The sequence below is a fragment of the Rhinolophus ferrumequinum genome, chromosome 18, assembly GCF_004115265.2.
Source record: "Rhinolophus ferrumequinum isolate MPI-CBG mRhiFer1 chromosome 18, mRhiFer1_v1.p, whole genome shotgun sequence".
Lineage (NCBI taxonomy): Eukaryota > Metazoa > Chordata > Mammalia > Chiroptera > Rhinolophidae > Rhinolophus > Rhinolophus ferrumequinum.
In genome coordinates, this window is record NC_046301.1 from 39,617,352 (window position 1) to 39,639,901 (window position 22,550).

Sequence of the window (22,550 nt, forward strand, 5' to 3'; positions counted from 1 at the left end):
TTGAACCCGAGGAAGACGTCACTGGAACCTCCAATCTATAGCCAAGCTGGTCAGAGGCACACGTGACAACCTGAACTTGCAATTGGTGCCTGAAGAGGGTTCTTGTGGCACCGAGCCCTTAACCTGTGGGACCTGACACTATCTCCAGGTAGGTAGTGTCAGAACTGAGCTAAACTGTAGGACACCTGGTAAGTGTCTGCTTAAAATTAGGATAAGTGCTTGATGGTGTGGAAAAAGAAGACACACCAAGAAGGTGACAGCCCTGGCTGGCATCCTGACCAGCCCCCAGGCTGACCCCAGCCAGCTCCCAGCTTGGTTTCCTCATCAAGACACAAGGTGTGCACCCAACGACCGCAGTCTATAGGCTTTACAGAAAGGACCCTGCCAGGGCCTGGCTCACAGGTAAAGGTGAAGCACAGCCATTGATAATCCCACCCACAGAAGAGAAGGGGCACTTAGCCCCACTGAGGGGACAGTAGTGGACAAAGCTGATCAGTGTCCCTGCTCTCGTGGCACCGGAGTTGGAGCAGGGGGAGAAAGACCATTAAGAAAATAAAAGAATAGGATGATGTCACATAAGATGGGCTGCATAGAAACTAAAGCAGCCGTGACTGGGATGAGGGAGGGGGTCCCCCAGGGGAACAGGAGGATGGCAGCGTATGCCGGGCAGGGAGCACAGTGAACACGAGCGCAGCTTGAGGATGAGAAGGGAGACTGTGGCTGCAGCTGGGGACCAGAGGCCAGCAAGGCCACATCGGGGACACAAAGCCACGAGGAGGAGGCCGGGAGCCAAGTCCTGACATCCCCTCTTTGGCTCCTGTGAGTACCGGCCCAGGTCAAGGCCAGGAGGGGAGGCTCAGGAGGCCTCCCGGTCAACTTCATTCCACAGGAGAACAGTCCCAAGCACCCAGGGTTTATGAGGCCCAGGCGTTGTTCCCAAGGAGGAGCAGGATTCACCTGTGAGCCAACAAACTTCCTAGTGGCTGAGGTCTGAGGTAATTTTTAAACTAAACAGATTAAAAGTAATGTCTCACCAAGACCAGTCTGGAGGAAGAGAAGCTGGACGCCACTGGGTGTCCCAGGAGCCAGAGAGGAGTACTGAGCCCCAGCCTCAGGGCCACGCCACACCACAGGGGGTGCCGGGGCTACAAGGGAGGCGCCATTGCCACCCCATTTTACAGATGAGGAAGCCAAGGCACAAGAGAGTGAAGCTACTTGTCCAAGGCCCCAGACAGGAAAGAGTGGCAGCCTGGCTCCACTCGTGTCCCAGAGAGCCAGGGCCACAAAAGTTTAATCTCTAGGAACAACATGGCCCCCGTAGCCCCTAGAGGGTAGCAGGAGCCCCAGCCATCACCACGTCCCACAATGCACTCAGGTTCCTCCCTCCAGTCAGTGGGGTGTTCCACCTCCACCCACCTCCCTTAAGAGACCTGGAATGCCATGGTCAGGTGGGGAAGGCGGAGTATACAAGCCCATGTGGGACACCTGGCTCCTCTCCCCCACTTGTTACCCCACTCCAGCCCAACAGAATCAAACTCCATCTCCATCTCCATGGCTGCCACCCTGTCCCTACCTGCCCCTGGGCACCTGATCCCTCCTCCTCCTAGGGGTACCTGCCCCTGCAGTGGTCTCTCTGGTCTCTTCTCCACCAGCAGCTAAAGGATCTGGTTAAGTCACACCTCAGCCTAAGGCCATACTCCCCAAGAGTGAGTTTAAGACCGGGCTTTCAAGATGACCTCCCTTGTGCCCTCAGACAAGTGGCTTCAGCTCAGAAGCCTCAGTTCAGTCCTCTGTGAAGTGGGGATAACAAGAATGGAGGTTTCAGCATGAATCTGGGTCAGGCACTGGGCACATATGCGCCCGCAAGTTCCTGCCCTTGGTGTTCCCTGAAGGCTGTTGCTCATCATGTGCTTCTCCTCCCTACCCACAGAAGGAATTTCAGTTCCTCCAAGAGGCCCCTGGGCCTCGGGGCCTCATGGTCCTCACACATAGTGCTCTCTGCTGGGAAGGGCAGTCCCTCCTTCCCCGACAGACCCATTGCACTGTCAGCCTCAATGTACACATCGCTTCCTGGGAAGAGCTCCCTGATGTCCCCACCCGCTGTGAGGGAGTTAGTTATCGTCACCCCACCACACGTGCTCCCAGCTGACGAGGGCCAGGCCTGTGTGTCTCCTTCCTGATCTGTCCCTAAGTCTCCCTCATCTGTCTCCAGGCGTGTGCCGGGAGTGCCAGGAGGGTGGTGGCAGGTCCTGGTCCTGCTTACCTCAGTGTCCCAGCCGGGGACCAGCCTACGGCACACAGTAAGTGCTCAGCAGACCAGTGCTGGGTGACAGCACTATGGAGGTGAGGAGGGAGCCCTCCCTCCATGACGTGGTCCTGACCTTCCAGTGCAGGAAGCTGTTCTCCCAGCAACCTGTTCGCCCAGCAAGCTGCCCCCTAGCAGGCTGGCAACAAGCACACCACAGCAGCTGGTACAGACCCTGCAGTGAGGGCCCCTGAGTGTGCCAGACACTGTTTTAAGGGTGTACCTATATTAAATAACATGGTCTTCATGGCAAACAACCCACAAAGGCGGTGCTATTATTATCTCCACTGTCCAGACAGGAAACACGGCTGTGAGCAGCAGTCCTCCCTAGGGGCCAGACAGCCAGTAAGCCGCAGAGCCAGGACTGGAATCTAGGCAATCTTAGCTCCCAGCCCCTACCCACCAGGGCAGAGGTTTCCCAGTGTGGCCAGGAGCCAGGAGCATCAGCACCACCAGGGAACTCATTCAAATGCAGATTATCACCCTTCTCCCCCATCAACCTGCAAATGGGAAGCAGAAACCCTACAAGCCAAGTCCCCGGAGGCTTTGATCCCCAGACTGAAACCTGCAGCTCTACTGCAGCTCGTCGCAGCACAGCTCATTGGACAGCTGAACCCACAGGAGGCAGCCCATTGGCTCGTCCATGGCCTATGACATGGCAGAGCTCACAAAGAGGAGGTACTCGGCCAATCCACTGCCGCCTCTCATTGGAGCCACGCCCTCCCACAGGTGGGTGGGGCGGAGTCAGAAGAAGAAGGCAAGAGGACTAGACTGGGGCGCAGCTCCAAAATCAGATCCCAGATCTGGTGCCAGCTTCTTAAAAAGGCAGGTAACCTGGCCTGGCCTTAGTTTCCCCGTCTGTAAAATACGATTATATCAGCTGCCTTCTCAGTGTTGAACCGGCCAGGACTGGCACTCCAGGTCAGTGGGGAAGCAGCACAGAGACCCTGAATGGAGACCTCCCCAGGGCTGTGGAGAGAAGAGAGGACCCACCACTGATGGCTCCCCTCTCTCTTCCACCTTCTCACCTGAGATGCTTTCCAAGGAGGCCTGAGTGGGTTTCAAGCTGGAAGACATGCCCATGTCAGATCAGACTTACATGGGAAGAGCAGAAATAAACTGAGGCCACCCAGGGGAAGACAGAAAAAGAAATCTACATGTGGGCCATTCTTTATTCAACAGGAAGTTCTCTCCCAAAAGTCAATGTCATAATTAAAAAAGAAATGGCAGGGATGCTGCTCTAATGAACACAGGAAACATGACAATGGAGTGTAGCAAGGAACTGATCAGGGCAGCTGTAAACCAGCCATGGAAGGCATTTGGGGGACAACTGGCAACATGAGTATGGACTGGCCATAAGATAACATGCAGGAATGATCACCTGTCTTGGGTGTGGTCTGTGACTGCAGGAGAGTGACTTTATTGCAAGGGGAAGCACACTGAGGCATTATGGGTCGATGTCACAATGTCTGCTACTGACTTTGAAAGCGTTCAGCAAAAACATGTTATCTGCAATAGAGCAAGCACACATGGCACCTGGCAGCCTGTTCACGGCTGAGGACTCTTGGGGTGGGGGTGGGTGTTCAGTGAATTGTGCTTCAACTTCCCTGCACATGTGGAAAACGTGAATTCAAACCCAGCCATCAGAGACTCCATCATAAGCCCTCTGGCTCCTGCTGGACATGGTATCTACATTAGTTTCCTGCTACAGCTTCGACGCACCCCACTGTACCTGTTTTTGAGAAGATGAGCTGCAGAATGAGAGGCCGCCGGGTGACGATTCCTGAACCTCGGGGAAGGAAGTCCCTGTGGAGGGGAAAGGGACAGAAAATTACTCACGAGGCTGGTTTTGCAGGACAGGAAGTATGACCACACGTGGTGGAGCAATCCCCTCTTGCAATTTGGGTGACCTCAGCAAAGACACCAACCCCAGCAGGGCACTGGGGAACACTCTGGCCTTGGAGGGTCCTGAGATCATAGGGGGTGGGGGACAGGGGAGGACTGGATGGGAGGTTGGTGGCAAATGGAACCATTTCCCTCCAGCTGGCTATGCTCCAGCCCCAGCACAACCAAAGGGCCCTTTCCCTAACAAATATTTGAACCATCCCCCCCAGACCCCCGAGAGATTAGTATACATGTTTGAAATTAATAGAAGGCCGTGTGTATGATAGAAAGACTGAAAGGAAAGTAATTGATGACAAAATATGATGTGTTTTGTATCCCAAAAAGACAAATCGGCTATACAGGCAGGAAGAGGACCAGTGGTTGCCCAGGGGTAGAAAACAGAGACGAGGGAGCTTTCTGGGGTGACGAAAATATTTTGATACTGGACTGTGATGTTTGCTAATATTTACAGTAAATTTACTAAAAGTCACTGCATTTGAAATGGGCAAATTTCCTAGCACGTAAGTGATCCCTCAATACAGTTTTTTAATAAAAAAATACCTGTTATGTATTTCAATACGGAAATACTGCCTGCACCAACTTACACTAGTATGCGTGGACTCAGGCAGAGTGGGAAGACCGAAAGCCGCCCCGGACCAGTAAGAAAGGAAAGCGAAGGAGCAGGGATCCAGGTAGGCACTGGAGCAGAAACAGCATTTTCAGAGATTATTAAAGCTATGCAAAGGACCCTGTTATTTCATGTAAAATGGAGAAAGAGTCTAGGCTCAGGGAATGTCAAACAAGGTTTGCACCCAGGTAAACGTCTGGATTATCTGAAATCTGTGCAGGACACAGAACAATTGGGACTCGACAGGTGTGTCTCATATGCGGCAAGACAACAGTGTCCCTGGGTTCCTAGCATTGTGTCACTGGTGCCACCTCACTCCTCAGTACTGCGGCAACCAGTGTCTCAGGGGGCACCCGATCTGTGTTGGGAATCCCATCTGGGACCCTGGAGGGCGCCAAAGGCGGCCCTCTCAGCTGGAGCGGGGCATCAGAATCACTGAGGATGTGCTAACCCAGTGTGCAGAAGGAAGGAGGAAGTGCACCTGCGCCACTACACTGCACAGTGGAGTACGTGCCCCAGTATCCTGTGGGCTGTCCCACCACACTCATGCGGCGCCTCCCCCTGGCTGGGAGCAGGGACACAGCAGTGGCCACACAACATGTGGAACTGCAGCCCAGCCTGCGAAATGAGGGGCCCCCATTGGGGTGCTGCCCGCAAGCAGCAAAGCGGGGCACTCGACTGGACAGGCCCACAAAGGGGTAAAGTGAGGGTGGTGCTGGCAGTCGTGATGAGAAGGCTGGTCATCATTATTAGGGCGAGGCCACTCGATGGGGTTCAGGGTTATAACTGTGTGCACTTGTATAGGTGTGTGACTTGAAAAGACCCTTCTAGCTGCTGCAGGTATGAGCGGAGCCATGAGGCAGGCAGAATGCACCTGCGCTGTTCCAGGTGAGGAGGATGGATGGGGCTGACCCCGGGGCAGGGGGTGGTAGGGACCCAAACGGCAGTGGACAGACACTGGGTAGAGCCAAGAGGAGTTTAGGAGATGAGCGGCCATGACCAGGGGCCAGGCTGGACTGAGAAGAACCATGGAGGGCGGGAGGGGCCAAAACAGAAGAAAGAACATCCACAGGACATGCACGAGCCCCTCTAGGATTAGGGGAGCCCAAAGCCCCTGGTGACACAGTCAACCTTCCACACCTAAGGTGCTACCTGTGCAACCTAGCTCCTGAGGATGACGAAGACCCCACGGACTATGCCTGCCCTTCGAGAAGCATTTCATACCCACTTCACGCAGCGTGACACATTAGACTACAGACTCCCATTCTCCCATTTGGCAGATGAGGAGACTGAGGTGCAGAGAGGCTATGTGGCCTGGCCAAAGTCACACGCTCACTCGCTCAAGTATGACTCCTGCCTACGAGCACGATGAGGTGCTGGTGCACCTCATCCTGAGACGGACGGCGTGAGACGTGGGGGTGGGGACAAAGCAGACCCACCATGGGCGTTAGAGGGCTGGGGGCGGGCACGGCCAAGAAAGGCCCCTCTGAGAAGGGAAAATGAGGGGCGAGCTACATGCAGGGGTGCGGTGGGCAGGGCAAGAGAAACAGCAAGGAGGCCACATGCGGGTAACCTGACCCCAAGGTAGGCTTTATCTCAGCCCTCGCCAAAGGGGGTACCCAGTGTCTCTAGGAGAGCAGCGCCCTTTCATAAAGGATGCCATGCTCTCCCAGGGAGGCAGCAGGCCTGCTGGGGGCTATTCTCCTCTAGAGCACCACATGTGGCCTTGACCCCGGCTCCCTGAGGCCGCAGGCCACCTGGCTCACAGGCAGGGCCCTGACAGGTAGGGACAGAGGCACCCTGCACATCAGACACCCTGGGCGCCAGCCCTCTGACGTAGAACCCCCAGCCGCAGCGGTGACACCGCGCGCCCTTCACAAGAATCTCCCACTCTACCTCTTCCGTGCGACAGGAACGCGTCAGTGAGCAAACGATACAGGAGCAGCGTGTGACTGAACCCCCACGCTGACATGTGCGACTAAAGCTGGGTCCTTTTCATTGCTGACCCATGTTCCACTGCATGGATGGACGACAGTCTGTTCATCCATTCACTAGCTGATGGGACATTTGGGGTCTCTCCAGTGCAGGGCCATGAGAAAACTGCTTCGAATATTCTCGTACATGCCTTTTGTAGACATGTGCCCTCGTTCCTACTGCTGAGTCACAGGGTAGACTTGAACTTGAACAGGCAAAACTAGTCTCGGCTGATAGAAATCACAGAGCAGTTGGTTCCCTGTGGGGAAACAGACTAGAAGGGGCACGAGGGGACTTTCTGGGATGATGACAGCATCCCTTGTCTTGATCTGCCCCGCGATTACTGGGGTGCATGCATTTACTTTAAAAATCAAGGTGTGTACTTAAGATCGAATGACTTCCTGTATCTAAGTTACATCTCAATAAGGTCACAAGTGCAAATTAAGTCCAGGACGACAAGCTCATGAAGACTCAGATAGGAAAGTACAGAGAGCAGTGCATTAAAATTTGCCCACAGAAGAATCATTACCATCGCGTTAGTTTCCCCTAAGACTAGCTCAGATCCAAAGTACTTTAAAGCCCATGCGGGTGGGGGGACACTAATTAAATAATTTATGGCCCATCCACAGTACTGTGCAGCCACCAAAAACCAAACAAACAAACTCTATCTCCTGCCGTGGAACTGCCTTCTATATATACAGAGGAAAACAAAAGGTGAAGAAATGTGTCTGTTTTGCGACTGAAGGAAGAAACAAACAAACAAACAAAAGCCTGAGCCCATGGGAGTGGAGCCTGTTGGGAGGGTGAGGCAATGCATGTTCCGGAACATCTCTGAATTGTGCATCATCCACATGGATTCATGACTTTAAAAAGTTACTTTTTTTTTAAAGTAGTTAATCCTTGTCAAGTGCTCACTGTATGCCAGGCGAGGAGCTGAGAACTTCCTAGGGATTTATCACCTTTAGCTATGACACAATCCACCACGATGGTCTGAGCCCCACTTCACAGATGTAAATAGGCCTAGAGGACGCTCAGCTGTGTAGGGTCACCCATCGTCCGGAGCGGCACAGCGTTTACGGAAACACGTGGAGTCTGAGCTTCTGACCAGCAGGTCACCAGGCCTCTGGGCCCTCACAGCTGATGAAGAAGCGGCCGGTGTCTCCCCAGCCGGGGCCAGGCCTTCTGCCACTGGTGTTGGCACGTGCTGTCCTGTGCGTGTTGTGGGTGGGGGTGGGGGAAAGGCACCGAGAACACAGCGGTGACATCACAGACATGGACAGTGAGAGCCTGAGAAGAACATGAGGGCAAGTGTGATGCCCAGGAGAACCGAGGGCTCTGGGCACGCGCAGGGGAAGTCGGCTTTCTGGGGCTGGGACCTGGTGGAGAGCGGGAAGGACAAGTGGAAGACAAAGCCTGGGTGAGGGAGGCAGAGCCTGAAGGGGAGAAGGCTGGGCAGGCGTGAGGGGCCTCGCAGGCCAGGAGCCCTGGGATTCATCCGACTGTGTTCCCAGAAGCTCCCAGGCTGCTGAGTAGAAAGGGCAGGGACACCCATCCTTGGCCTGGGCAGCCCCCAAAAATCTCCAAGGGGCTCAGTGAGCAGAGGCCTGTCCAGCTGTGCCTTAAGGCTACCCACAGGGTTTCCTGGCACACAGCAGCAGGGGCACTCTTGGCACCTTTCCAGTGGCGTGTGGAAGGAACCCTCCTCCCAAGCAGCTCTACCCAGAACACTGACTGTCCACTTATCTGAAGGCGACTTTCAAGCCTCCGTCATCTGCTTCCTCCTCTTGACCCCACCTATGTTCCATGGGTTACCACATCCCTCCCTGTGACTCAAAGCATCTACCTGCCTCCTCCTCCCACACTGCCCTTCATGCTGTGTGACCTTGGGCCAGTTTCCCTGCCTCTCTGGTCTGGGTTTCTTGGTTAGTAAGATGGGGATAACTCCACCCACCTCACAGGGCAGTTGGGTACAAATAGGCATCCCATGACTCGCTCCCCACAGCCTTGGCTCAAACACCTCCCTAGGGAGACTTTTCCCACCCTCATTCACAGCTCTACCCCCGCCCCACCTTCCTTCTGTGACTCATTTTTCTCCACAGCACTAACATTCTATGTATCACTTATCTGCTTCTTGTCTGCCCCTCGCCCATGTCAGCACCCTAAGACAGGATCTTGGGTTTATTCTGCTCCCTAGGACACAGAAGGTGCTCAGTAAGTGTTAACTACGATTATTTCAGCACCTGGCCTCTAATCCATGGGTCCAGGCCTGGCCCCAGGCTTTTGACCTATCCTTCTCCTAGGTTATCTATGACCTGGGCTCCAAATCTCCTTCCTGTAGAGACCACTTGACCAACCCCAGGTTTGACAGGGTCCCCCATCTGCCCATTCCACCACTCCTTGCACCCTCCATATCTGGGATCTCTCCTGCACTTCTGGTCTCCAAGCCTTTGTGGTGCTGTACCCTCTGCCAGGAAACCCTTCCCCACAGGCCCTGCTTACCCACCTGTGGGCAGGTGCAGTCGATTGTACCCCTCCCTCCCAAATACACACACTTCCTACTTCCTCCAACACAGCCTCCAATGGAGGCCTGTGACAGGCTGGGACTTCTTCACCTGGCCTGATCACTGCTGGATGTCCAGTACCTACAACAGTGCCTGGCATACAGCAGCTTTTCATAATACGTGCTGAATGGACAAAAGGAACATGGACTCTGGAGCCAGACAGCCTGGGTTCAAAGCCCAGCTCGGCCCATGAGACATGAAGCCCTGGACAGGTCTCCACCCTCTCTGGGCACTCATCCATCGCGGAGGGCCTGCTTGGCTCTGTGACCTGGCATGACACACTTCACCCCTGTGGAGCCTCAGATCACGGACTCAGGGCTCGTCCTGCCTCTCAGCCCCCACGCTGCCTCCACCCCCAAATGCAACCACTTCTCTCCGTGTCCAAGGCCACCGGCTCAGCCCTTCAGCGCTTGCCTGGACCACTGCCACGTCAGGCAGCCCACCCTCAGCCCCACACTCGGCTCTCCCCACAGTGACCACAGGGCACCTGTGGATGCCAAGTCAGGGCACGTCCCTTCCTGCTCAGAGCCCTCCCAAGGCTACCACCTCCCTCTCTCTCTCTTTTTTCGTTAGTTTCAGGTGTACAAAGCAATATAATAGGCATTTGCACCCCTCACAAAGTGATAACCGCCCCCAATCTACTACCCCTCTGACATCATACATAGCTGTTACAATACCACTGACTATATTCCCTATGCTGTACTTTACATCCCATGGCTATATATATGTATATATTTAATCATAGTTGACATTCAATATTATTCTACTTCAGCCTCAGGTGTACAGCGCAGTGGTCAGGCATCTACACAGTCTGTGACGTGATCCCCCTGGTAAGTCCAGTGCCCATCTGGTGCCCTACACAGTCTTCCCAACATTGTTGACTATGTTCCCCATGCTGTAGCTCGTATCCCTGTGGCTACACTGTGACTACCAATGTGTGCTTCCTAATCCCTTCACCTGCCCCCCGTCGCATCTAACAACCAACCACCAGGTTTTTTCTCTATATCTCTGAATCTATTTCTGCTTTGTTTGCTCATTTATTCTGTTCTTTAGATTCCACATGTAAGTGAGATCATATCGTATTTGCCTGTCTCTGTCTGACTTATCTCACTTAGCATAATATTCTCCACGCCCATCCATGTTGTTGCAAATGGTAAGATTTCATTCTTTTCTATGGCCAAGTAATACTCCGCTGTATAAATGTATCACAGTTTCTTTATCTAATCACCTATCAATGGGCATTGCGGTTGTTTCCGTATCTCAGCTATTGTGAATAGCACGGCAATAAACATAGGGCTGCATATATATTTTTGAATTTCTTTGGATAAATACTCAGGAGTGGAATTGCTGGGTCAAAGGTAGTTCCATTTTCAATTTTTTGAAGACCCTCCAGACTGTTTTCCACAGTGGCTGCACCAACCTGCAATCCCACCAGCAGGGCACGAGGGTCCCCTTTTCTCCACGTCCTTGCCAACACACACTTGTTTGTTGGTTTAGTGATGCCGGCCATTCTGACAGGTGTGAGGCGGTACCTCCTTGTACCACCTCCCTCTCCCAAGAGGCCCTGCACGACCTGCCCAGGCACAGCGCTGCCCTCACCTCCTCCTCTTCTTCCCCTTCCTCGGTTCCTGCCACACTGGCCTCCTCCGTGTTCCCCGAACGTACCAGGCAGGGTCCTGCCTCAGGACCGTTCTTCACACTGGCTGTTCCCTGCGCCTGGAACCCTCTCCCTCCAGCACTCCCATGGCCAGCAGGCAACTCCCAGTCAAACTGTCTCTTCCCAACCCCCACCCCCAATGAAGCAGATCCCATCTGTCACCCAACATCCTGCTCAATTCTACCCGACTGACAACTTCCAGGTTACTGATGTGTTCCCACAGCTGTGATCTGTCCCTTCCAGCCATTAGAAGGGCAGCCTCACAGGCAGCGCCACTCCTCTGGCCTCTCCCCAGCTCCTAACACAGAGCCAGGCACGACGCAGGTGACCAATGCTCGTGGGATGAAGGATCAAACCTGCCACTGGAAAAATGAGACTGAGGCTTAGACAGCAGTGGCGCGGGACCCCACTCCGGACGCCACCCCTTCACAAAACTCCCAGCAGGTTCCTCCCTGCTCAGGAATCCTGCAGGTTCCAGAGCCAGCCCCACCCTTGGCACTCAGCCCTAGTGTCACCTGCTCCACAGTCTCATCTGGCGGCCAAGCCAGGAGCAAAAGCAGGAAGTGACCCATGGCGACGAGCAGCCCTGGCTTTGGGCTTCTCAGGGCCCAGCTGGAATCGAGGCACTGCTCTTTCTTTGTGGACAATCTGGGCAGCTTGGGTCACCTCTTTGTGCCTCGGTTTCCTTGTCTATTCAGTGGGAATAATGCCACCTGCCTCAGAGGGTAACTGGAAGAGTCTGCACAGTTCTTATCCAAAAGAGAGCATTTAACCCATATAATCAAAGGAAAACGCAATACAAAGTGAGTCAGATCACATCCCTTCTCTGCTGCAAAGTGTTCCCGGGGCCTCCGAGGCCCTGAGCAATCACCCTGTCAACTCCCTACCCTCAGCCCCCACCTCCCCCTCGCTCACTAATTGTAGCCAAACCTCGTGATCAAGGGACAGCCAGGAGTCCAAACCTATTCCTGCCTCAGGGCCTTTGCTTGTGCTGATTCCCTGCCTGGAACGTCTCCTCTGTGCCTTTCCACAATCCTGGTTTCCTCTGTTCACTCAGGACTCAACACAGAGCTCAACTCCTCTGAATGTCCCCTGCTGCCCGTGTCCCACATCACCCCGTTTTCATTCTCCTGAGTGGTTTTACAAGGACGGCCACTCCCTGTGGCAGTGCTTTCCAGAGTGAAACGCATTAATCACTCAGACGTCCATCAGTAGGGAATTGGCTAAAGTGGCCTTGGAACTGGCCCAGGAAGCAACCCAGACTACGGGGTTGAAAGCCAAGTGCACTGCACAGAACCGATTATGTCCTCTTTTTTTTTTTAATGCTTGGGCACGTTTCCGGCCTACATAGGGACAAGAAACTTGGAGGTGACACTCAGCCCCTTGACAGAGGTGGTCTGTGGAGTGAGAATGGAAAATTTTCTGTTTTATAGTCTCCAAAGTGATCTTTTATAACTTTTATAATAGGCAAACATTAATTTTTAACTTTTCAGTTGTACTGAGAAGCCCCAAAGCAACTGGTCAGCCAAGCAGCCTTTTCAAGGGTGACAGGAAAACTGCTGGCATTTTGGGATCAAGCTCTCAGTGCTGAGGGTCCCCTAAGGGACCTTCTCATTGCTCTACACACCATCACTCAAAGGCTGGCCATGCGACCTAACGAGCAAGGTCACTCACAGCCTCATCTGTAAAACAGGGTGTGGTGAGGATGGGAAGAGAGGGTGCGGGTGGGGGGGATGGGGACTGGGGAGCACTCGCCGTCTCTGCAGCCCCTGGATGGTGGTCAGGCACATGTGCACCCCCAGCTCCAGCTCTGCTATGTCACCACCTGGAGGGACCGAACTGAACCCAGGCAGGATGTTAGTGAACATACAGGAAGGAAAAAGCCACACAGTGCCCCACTCCATTCCTGACATTCCAGAACCATCCTCCTTGCAGGTTTTTTCATTCAATAGAAGAGTGGGCAGTGGCCCCTGGGGCCAAGCTCCTTCTCAGAGCCTCTTCTAGTGACGGTGCCACACTGTGAGGAACTGTCCCGGCAGACGAGTGCAGTGTGACAGAGACACACCAGGCTCACTGTCCTCCCCTCGTCTCTTCCCCACCCCCTACAGCCAGCTCTCAGCCAATCCTGTCTGCTGACTAAGAAATACCCAGACCACCCCCTTCTCTCCTGCTCAGCCCCAACCCTTAGGCTAAGTTCTCTGGGTCACAGCCACACTGCCCCCATCTCCCTGGGCCTGGCCCTGCCCCATGTGTTCTCAGCCCAGCAGCCAAGGAGAGATTTTCAAACTGCAAGTCAGATCATACTGCACATGTACTTAAAACCCACCCGTGGCTTTCAGCACACTCGGGACAAAATCAGTCTCCTCCCTGTGACTCCCAGAGCCCTGTCCTAGTACTCTGACCTCCCGGCCATTCCCTGCTCGAGGCCCTGGGGGCTGACGCCCCAGCCTGGGCCGCTCAGCCACGAGATGCCCCCACAGCACCCCCACTCTTCCTTAGGACACGGCTGGGAGAGCCTGACTCCCACCTCCCCAGACCTGGCTCTGTCCCCTCCCCGTACACAATCTTTGCTCTGATCTCAGCATATAAGCTCCCTTTCTGCCTCCTGGACTCTAATCCCATAGCCTGTCAGCCCCATGAAGACAAGGATTCTGTCTGCTTTGTTCACTGTCGGATCATAGTGTCTGGCACAAAGCAGGTGCTCAATAAAACGCCTGAGGAGTAAACGGCAGGACCAGCTGGAGTCTCTGGGGTACATATGACACAGCACTGAGCTGAGCTCCATGCATACAAGTCTTTCTTTCACCCTCACAGGGGCTCTCGCTAACCCCTTTCATAGATGGGGAAACTGAGGCTAGATCATCCAGACCAAAGTCACACAGCTAACAGCGCCCCCACCAATGAGGCACCAACCCAATCTGCCTCATTCCTGTCCCCATCTGCAGGACACCATCCAGGTCACCACACATCTAACATCCAGCAACAAAGATGGAAAGGAGATCCTGAATTCTGAAAACAGGAAGGCCAGTCACATCTCCCTGTAGGGACAACTTAGCGAGCAGACGTAGTGGTGGAGAGACAGAGTCTACAGCTGAACAGCTCAGCCACAGCCTCGCTGTGTGACCCAGACAAGGGTCATCCTGCCCCCAAACCTCACTTGTTCCACCTGTAAAATGGGGATAATAACAGTGCCCCCCCCCCCATCAGGCTGTCAGCAGGACTAGAAGGATGAGATGCGGGAAGTCCAGTACCTGGCACATGTAAGGCCCTATTCAACAGGACAGTTCACAAAGGTGACAGGGCAGGGGGACTCTCCTCCATGGCACCTCAAGAAGGACCCTGGCACAGACTTTCCTGGCAGACCTGGCAAGACGATTCTAAATCCTCTTCCTGTCCAACACAGCAACCCCCTTCCAGGAATCAGCCCTGGGCATAGTGGATGCATAAGCCTGAAAACCCTCAAGGCTCTATCAGGAGGGGAAAACTAGAAAACTAAAAGCTCGTGTAGGCGAGTGACTGGACTTAGTGGGACTGGGCCAGACTGAGGAATACTACGCAGCTGTAAAGAAAGCACAGGGCAGGGGAAATACAGCAAGTCAATAATAAAAGCTGGAGACATCAATACCCCACCTTCACCAATGGATAGACCCAGAGACATAAGTCAACAAGGAAACAGAAAATGTAAACACCGTAAATCAACAAGAGCTAACAGACATGTATACAACTCTCCACCCAACAGCAGCAGAACACACATTCTTATCAAGAGCACATGGAACATTCTCTAGGATAGGCCGTATTTGAATGAAGTTGGACTCCTCCCATACACCATTTGTAGGAAATGTCCAGAATAAGCAAATTCATAAGACAGAAGGTAGATTAGTAGTTGCTAGGAGCTGCAGGTGAGGAGTGACTGCTTAATGGGTCCAGTTTCTTTCGGGGGCATGAAAATCTTCTGAAATTACATAGTGGTGATGATCACTGCACAACAATTTACAAGAAGAGGGAGATGGTTTCTCGAGCATTTAATATGCCAGGCAATGAACTGGGGCACCCGCAGCAACTAAGCCACACCATCAGGGCACTCATCTTCTACTGGGTGGAGATGGACAATAAACAAATAAATACGCAGGACAATGACAGGGAGTGAGAAGTACTTCCAAGAAAAATTAAACAGGGCACGAGGATGGAGTAACAGGGTGGGGGCATTTTAGCAGAGTGGCCAGGGTGGACCTCTCGAGGAGTGGACATTTGAGCAGAGGCCTGATGGAAGTGATGAATAAGCCATAGGACCATCTGAGGGGAAGAGCTTTCCAGGCAGAGGAAACGTGCCAGGGCCCTGAGGTAGGACTATCTGTGCCTGACAGGTTTAAGGAACAGTGAGGAGACCAGGTGGCTGGAACAGAGCAAGGGAAGGAGTAGCGAGAGAGCAGAGAAGACAAATGATGGGGCAGGGAGGGTAAGGAGACCACACAGGGCCTTGTGGGTGGGAGTGAGGGCTTAAGCTTTCACACCGAGAGACCTGGGAGCCATGGCGGGTTTTGAGCAGAGGAGGAGCATATTCTTACACGCTCCCTCTGGCCACTGTAAGGAGAACAACCTGGGGAGTGTGGGCAGCGAGGCCAGAGATGCGAGACCTAGGAGGAAGAGACTGCACTGGCCCAGGTGAGCAGTGATACTGGAGGAATAACACCGTTACAAATACTAATAGCGAAGCTCTCGATGTACTGATACATGAAGATCTTTTTTTGTGGAAATCAACAAGCTGATTCTAAAATTTACCTATAAAGGCAAAGGAACTTGACTGGCCAAAACGACTCTGGAAAAGACAAACAAAGAAGACTCATCCCAGAACAAGACAAACAAATGAAAAAAAACCTCATAGACACAAACAATAGTTTAGTAGTTACCAGAGGGTAAGGGGGCAGGGGGTGGAAGATGAGGGTAAGGGGGATCAAATATATGGTGATGGAAGGAGAACTGACTCTGGGTGGTGAACACACAATGTCATGTATAGATGATATATTCCAGAAAACTACACCTGAAATCTATGTAACTTGACTAACAATTGTCACCCCAATAAACTTTAATTTAAAAAAAAAAAGACCCATCCCACCTGATTCAAGACTTACTTTATAAAGCTACAGTAATAAAAAAATGTAGTTTTGGTCAAAGGGCAGATGCATAGAATGGACCCCCACAAACATAGCCAACTGATTTCTGATAAACGCAACTCAATGGAGAAAGAATGGTCTTTACAATAATGGTACTGGAACAACTGGACACTCATACGCAAAACAAATTATAAACCTTAATCTAGGGGCAGCCTGGATGGCTCAGTTGGTTACAGCCATGAGCTCTGAGCAACAGGGTTGCCGGTTCGATTCCCACATGGGCCAGTGAGCTGCACAACTAGACTGAAGACAACAATTTGAGCTGAGCTCCCAGTGGGCGGCCGGATGGCTCAGTTGGTTAGAGCCTGTGCTCTTAACAACAAGGCTGCCGGTTAGACTCCCACATGGGATGGTGGGCTGCGCCCCTGATAACTAGATTGAAAATGGCAACTGGACTTGGAGCTGAGCTGCGCCTTCCACAACTAAGATTGAAGGACAAGAACTTGACTTGGAGCTGATGGGTCCTGGGAAAAACACACTGTTCCCCAATCAAGTCCTGGAAATACACACTGCTCTCCTTCCCCAATAAAATCTTAAAAAATCAAAAACAAAACACAAAACCTTAATCTATACCTCATAAGTCATACAAATATTCACTCAAAAATGTATCCCACTTATAAACCACACAGAAACCTGCACATAAGTGTTTCTATCAGCATTATTTATAATCATCAAAAAATGGGAGACAATCCATTTGTCTTTCAGTGGGTGAATGGTTCAGGAGTTGGTGGTCCAGCCATAGCAGAAACACTATTGCTGCACACAGCGTGGATGGCTCTCAGATGCATCACGCAGAGGGACAGGGATGCATGAGCCCACTTCCATGACATTCTACAAGACAAAATCACGGGGTGGAGAACCCAGCAGCGGGCTCCAAGCGCAGGGAAGGGGAGGCATGACTACAAAAGGGCAGGGGATTTGGGGGATGTCTGAAGGGTTCCATGTGTTGATTGCAGAGGTGATTACTCAACTCTGCATTTGTCAACACTCTTAAAACTGCACGCTAAAATGGGTAATTATCTACTACGTGTAAATTATACCTCGAGAGAGAAAAAGAACAAATGAGCAAGCACTCTGTGCTAATACACTAAAATCTCCAAGAAGTATTGTTAAGTAACAATTTCACTGCTCAGAACAGGATGTAAAGCTGTGTATGGGGGAGGGGATATTCAAAACACATTCCTATTTGCTTCTATTTGCATTGAGAAACTGGGGGGATGCACAGGAGACTGAGAAGGGTAATTAGCTATGGGGGTGCTGGCTGGAGAAGCAGGCCTCTCTGTTCATCCTCTATGATGGTTTTGAACTTGAGGCCATGTTGGACATATCGTATATTCAAACAATTATAGAACCCTCAATGCTTCAGAAGAATGTACACAGAGGAGAAAAAGGAACTTTGCGGTGGGGAAAGCTGAGCCCCACACTTAACCAAGAGATCACGGGCGGCGTCCCTCCCGGTCAGCATCCCCCGCTAAGCCTTGTTGACATCATGGACCCGACAGGATGCAGAGAGAGGGGACACTTCACCTCTGTGGTCTTCCCCCAAATCCACAGCCCCAGTAAAGCATGAGAAAATACTAGATAAAACCTTAAATTTAGGGGTCATGAGAAACAAGAAAAGATGGCGGCACTGTCACAGACCAGCAGAGAATAAGGAGCCATACAAAGGAAATGCAATGTGAGATCCTGGATGGGGCCCTGGGACAGAAAAATATATAGTGGGAGAACCTGAGAAAATCTGAATAAAGTCTGGCTTTCAGCCATGACAATAATATACTAAGGTTAATTTCTTAGTTGTGAGAAGTGTCCCATTGTAAGGTTAAGATGTTAACCTTAGACAAAGACAGGTGAAGGGTATATAGGAGCTTCCTGGATCTTTGCAACGTTTTTGTAAATTTAAAGCTTATTTATCTTTCATAAATCTAAAATTACTCCAAAATAAAAAGTCTGTTAAAAACAAAGGTAAAACCCCCTCAAGACACTAAATAGCAAGGACTTTGCATGAGGTGGTCACATTCTGGCAAGACTTCACAGCCAGAGATGGACTTACAACCACATTGAGGGGGGAACAGGGGACATTTACACATAGAACTATAGAAGAAGGATCTGACAAGAGCCACACACTGAGGGAGGTGGTTCCCACACATAGGGCAATGGAACCTCTGCCTTCCTCTGTGCCCGTCCTAAAGGAGTGAATTTTATGTTACAATGAACAAACAGTAGAATTATTATGCTGTGATTTAAAAAGAGTTGAAAAATCATGCCAGCAGTCCTTTTTCACTTAGAGCTGAGAGTGTGTTCCAGGTAGGGCCTCCCCACCTCAGAAAGCAGCCTGCCCTGAGCTCCTCAGTGATCTGTGCCAAGCGGTGCCACTGGGAGATGCCACCAAACCAGATGCCGCAGAAGCCAGGCTTCTGTCGAAAGGGCTTCTGCCCCAGCCAGGGAAACTCCGTGTTGCAAAGACATGAAGGCATGCCAGCCCAAACCACAGGAAGGCTCTCCAGCGGACTGGGTTGCTCCTGGCCTCGTTCACAGGCCCTTGGTCTAGATTTCTAGATCCCTGGCACTCATCACCCCGCCAGGTAAAAAGTAACTTCTCAAGGCATCATCCTCAAAGCCACTAACTGTCCAGATACAAGGCCAGGTGGGGGCCTCCTGGGTGAGGAGGCTGGAACCCTCCAGAAGGACGCTGCCCATCAGTGCAGAAGACAAAGGTCCTGAGCCTGGGACAGATGGGCCTGTGTCCCGGCGGGGGCTGGCCTGGCCGTGCCAGGGCGTATCACCCAGCAGGCGGGTGTAACCCCAGCTGGGACTGTTCCTGCCTGCTCTGCTCGCCAGCCATCCTACCAGCCACAAAACATTCTTATCACTGGGAAAACGTGTCACGGGGCACAGTCTACGGGGCGCCTCCTCCTACGTCTGGGCATAGGAGTGTCACTGGAGCCCTGGACAGCTCTGCTGACTGCTTGTCCAGAGCCCCATGGGTCTGCGCTCGAGTGGATTCAAATCTAACCAGAGGAGGTCTCCCGTGACAAACAGAGCAGCTGTTCTCCACGCTTTGGCACGTGCCTGGAAGGCCCCTGGGAGTTTAAGTTGGTGTGGGGAGGGGTCTGGCACTGGGCGCTAGTATGTTATGGCATCTCCCGTGGTGGGTATTAATGGGCTGCCAGGACTGAGGAGCAACAACTCCCAGGGGTTTCCTTTCTTTCCTTGGTTCTTGGTCTAAGTGGGCACTTGGGGGACGGGGGGTTGCCTTCAAACCTCAAGTCTCTGTTTTAAGAGTGCTAGAATGCCTGGGCAGAGCGGTGCCCACTCCTGCTGGGGCACCCAGACAGGAAGCAAGAGTCAGATGGGGCACCTGAGTGGTAGTTGTGCAGGGCCTGGGGAGGGGGCACCATCCTAGAGGTGGGGAGCCAGCCCAGGGAGACACCCATGCCTGGCCAACCTCGGGGTCTTAGCCTGTTATTATTATTACTCTTTGTTTCAACGGGGCAAATTACAGCCCTCCCCATAAAGACAAGCACTTGCTTCTGTGCCCCTGAAGCACCCCATGCCCCGGTCCGTTCAGGGTCCCACACCCCCAGTGGAGGGTGAGAGCGGGCGCTGGGAGAGCAGGGTAAAGGTGACAGCACCGAGCCAGGCCGTGAAGAGGTGAGGAGGCGGTACAGACACGCTGACCAGTTCCAAAGCTGCTCATTTAACCCCAGGGACGCAGCTACTTGGTGGCGTCCTGGACACCACCCCCAGGTAGGTGACACCACCACACACCCAGTACTGGCCATCAACTTCCCCGTGTCCTCCTCTCCCACAATCTTCTACACAGGTAGCCCCTGTCCCGGTGCAAATCCTGGGCTGGATGACTGGAAACAGCCTCCACCTGCATCACCAGGGGCTGGTAAATAAACAAAGATGCTTTCGTACCGTGGACTACGACACGGCCGTGCAAGGCCCGATGGGTAACAGGCGTGAGCACAAGCTGGGGCCCGCAGCCCAGCGCGGTGAGCACACAGGTCCAAGTTCAGCGGCCACCTGTCTGCTTCTAACCAGCACGTGCGTGTCCCGCTCAGCTCAGCAGAAGACCGGCCGCCGTCCCAGGAGCATTCCCTGCCCGCCATCCCCGTCCCAAGGCTTCCTATCGGGGCCTCCAGCTTGCACGCGCCTCCACTCACTTCGCACTGAAACGTGCCTTCTGAGAGGAAAAGGACCCCTGGAGCCTCACTCACCGTAACGGCGCATGTGAACACAACCTCTGCTGCTTGCTATGACGGCGCCATTCTCCACCGGGGACAAATACGGGCTGAGCGGACAAGTGGGTAAGTATGGGGGCTCAGAGCCCCCACCTGCCTGCCCCATTCTGCCCCTTTACTGCCTCGTCTGTGAAATGAGGCCGACCCAAGAGGATGTGCAGGCAGGACTCTGCCTGGCACTCGGAGGTGCCTCGAAGACGTGGGAAGGCCATTCAGTGCGGGAGGAAAACCAGAGTCACGCCCTGCTCACCACGGAAGGAGGCAAATCGAACAGGGGAGGCACAGCACTGGTCACCCCAATGAGCACTGCCAGGACTCCACAAGGGTTTGCATTACTCCTTGACCCCTGCCTTGTTCTAAAAACTTCTGAGGCCACGCCAAGGCACAGACAGTGCAGGGGGAGTGAAACCTGGACCCTATGAAGCCAGGCCAAGGGGAAAAGGAAGTTGAAAAGCACGGACAAAGCCAGGGGTGATGGTGCTCCTCCACGTGCAGGCCAGCAGGCCTGGGGAGGAGGCGTCCCAGGCTGGCGCAGGCCCGGGGTTCAAGTCTGACTACCTGCACCCCATCATCCTTGGGCAAGCCTCTGTGACTCAGTTTCCTCATCAACAAACAGGGATCAAGCACTGGCCTCAAAGTCAGTGGAGCACCTTGTGCCAAGGCCCCAGTGCAGACCATGGCACAAGGAGGGCACTGTCATCGACCGTCAGGACGGCCACAGCGACCTCGCGGGCCCCTGGCCTCCATTCCCGAGCCCTGGGACAGCCGTGACGCTCCGAACAGTGTTACAGACATTCCAACCCGGAAAGACCTCTAAGATGTGTTGAGTGGTTGGAAAACAAGTTGCCAAACTGTATAAACAGGGTGATCCCAATTCTGGAAAGGAGACATACTAAAAAAGAACCCCTGCAATGCTGTGTATCTTCTATAGCTGCCAGCACATACATATGTACATAAATGCATGGGGGGTCTGGCAGGCTATACCCCAAACTGAGTTGATGTTCCCACGCAGAACTGGGAGGAAGGGACAGGTGGGCCGTGTGTTCTTCCCCTCATCTGATTTCCCTTTTCATAAGAACACTGTCACCAGTGTTTACTTGTGTAATTAAAATTTAGGACAAGTAGGCCTCCGACGGGCAGCTTCCTGATCCTCACGTGCCTGCTGGTTCTTGCCTCCCTCTCAGGCCCTTTTCCACATGTGCAGCAGGCACCTGGCAGGCCGGGTATGCAGGGCCCTCCATGCTTGCCTTTCCGTCTCCCTGGGACACGCTTCTCTGGGGTCTTCCAGGGGCTGGTTCCATTGCGGGGCACCCACCCCGACCGCCTCTCCTGACGCAGACCCCCCTCTCTTACTACTCCCACCATTTTCGATGCACTTCTTGATCCTCAGAACATTCTTCCTCATTTAACCATTCACCTGATCTCTGTCCATCTCCGTCCCCACTGGGTCCTCAGCATCCGGCACCAAGTAGATGCTACTTAGTCATGCCAACTGGACACACAGCGAATCAAACGATTCCAAACGCCAGAAGCTGCTCAAACTGTGACCTCAGCCCCATCTTCACACACAAGGGCCATGGCGTCCACTGTCCAGCCCGCTCCTGAGCTATGGCCACACCTTCCCATTCCTGCTGCTCCCAGCTGTCTGTCTGGCTCTGGATAAGGAAAGTCAGCTCAGGTCCTGGCTCCTGCACGCCTCCCTGTGTGTCTTCAAGCCAGTTCTCCCCTCTGGCCTTGGTTTCCCCACTTCTAAATCAGGGATGCTAAGAGCATACCTGTCCCCCAGGGCTTCTGGGACTTCGTGGTCAGATTTTAGACACAGCACAGGGTGATGCTCCACAAATATCACCTCTTACTGTGTCATAAACATCAAGTAGCATGTGAAACCGAAAGGACCACTCAGCCTGCTATTCAAGCTGAGGGTAACTCCAAGAGGGAAACCCCCGCCCAGCACCCAGCAGGGGCCTCGCCACCAGTACTAACAGGAACCCAATCATACACGGATGCAGTCTTTCCTCTCCATCCAGCTTCGGAGGCAGGGCAATTGTTCTTTTATTCAGATTGTAGCTAATGTCCTATAAATATCTCATTATTGTCTTGTATTTTTCCAGAGTTTTAACACA

General features: G+C 53.0%; 1 protein-coding gene across 13 annotated transcripts in view; it reads right to left on the reverse strand.

The window, feature by feature from the left end:
- Nucleotides 1–22,550, reverse strand: part of DNM2 (dynamin 2) — a 79,812-nt gene that overhangs the window by 51,390 nt on the left and 5,872 nt on the right. For all 13 annotated transcript variants that reach the window (XM_033133999.1, XM_033133998.1, XM_033133997.1 and 10 more), the window contains exon 2: nucleotides 4,038–4,111. In XM_033133999.1, the coding sequence (XP_032989890.1) occupies nucleotides 4,038–4,111 (74 nt within the window). The remainder of the gene's footprint in view (nucleotides 1–4,037; nucleotides 4,112–22,550) is intronic.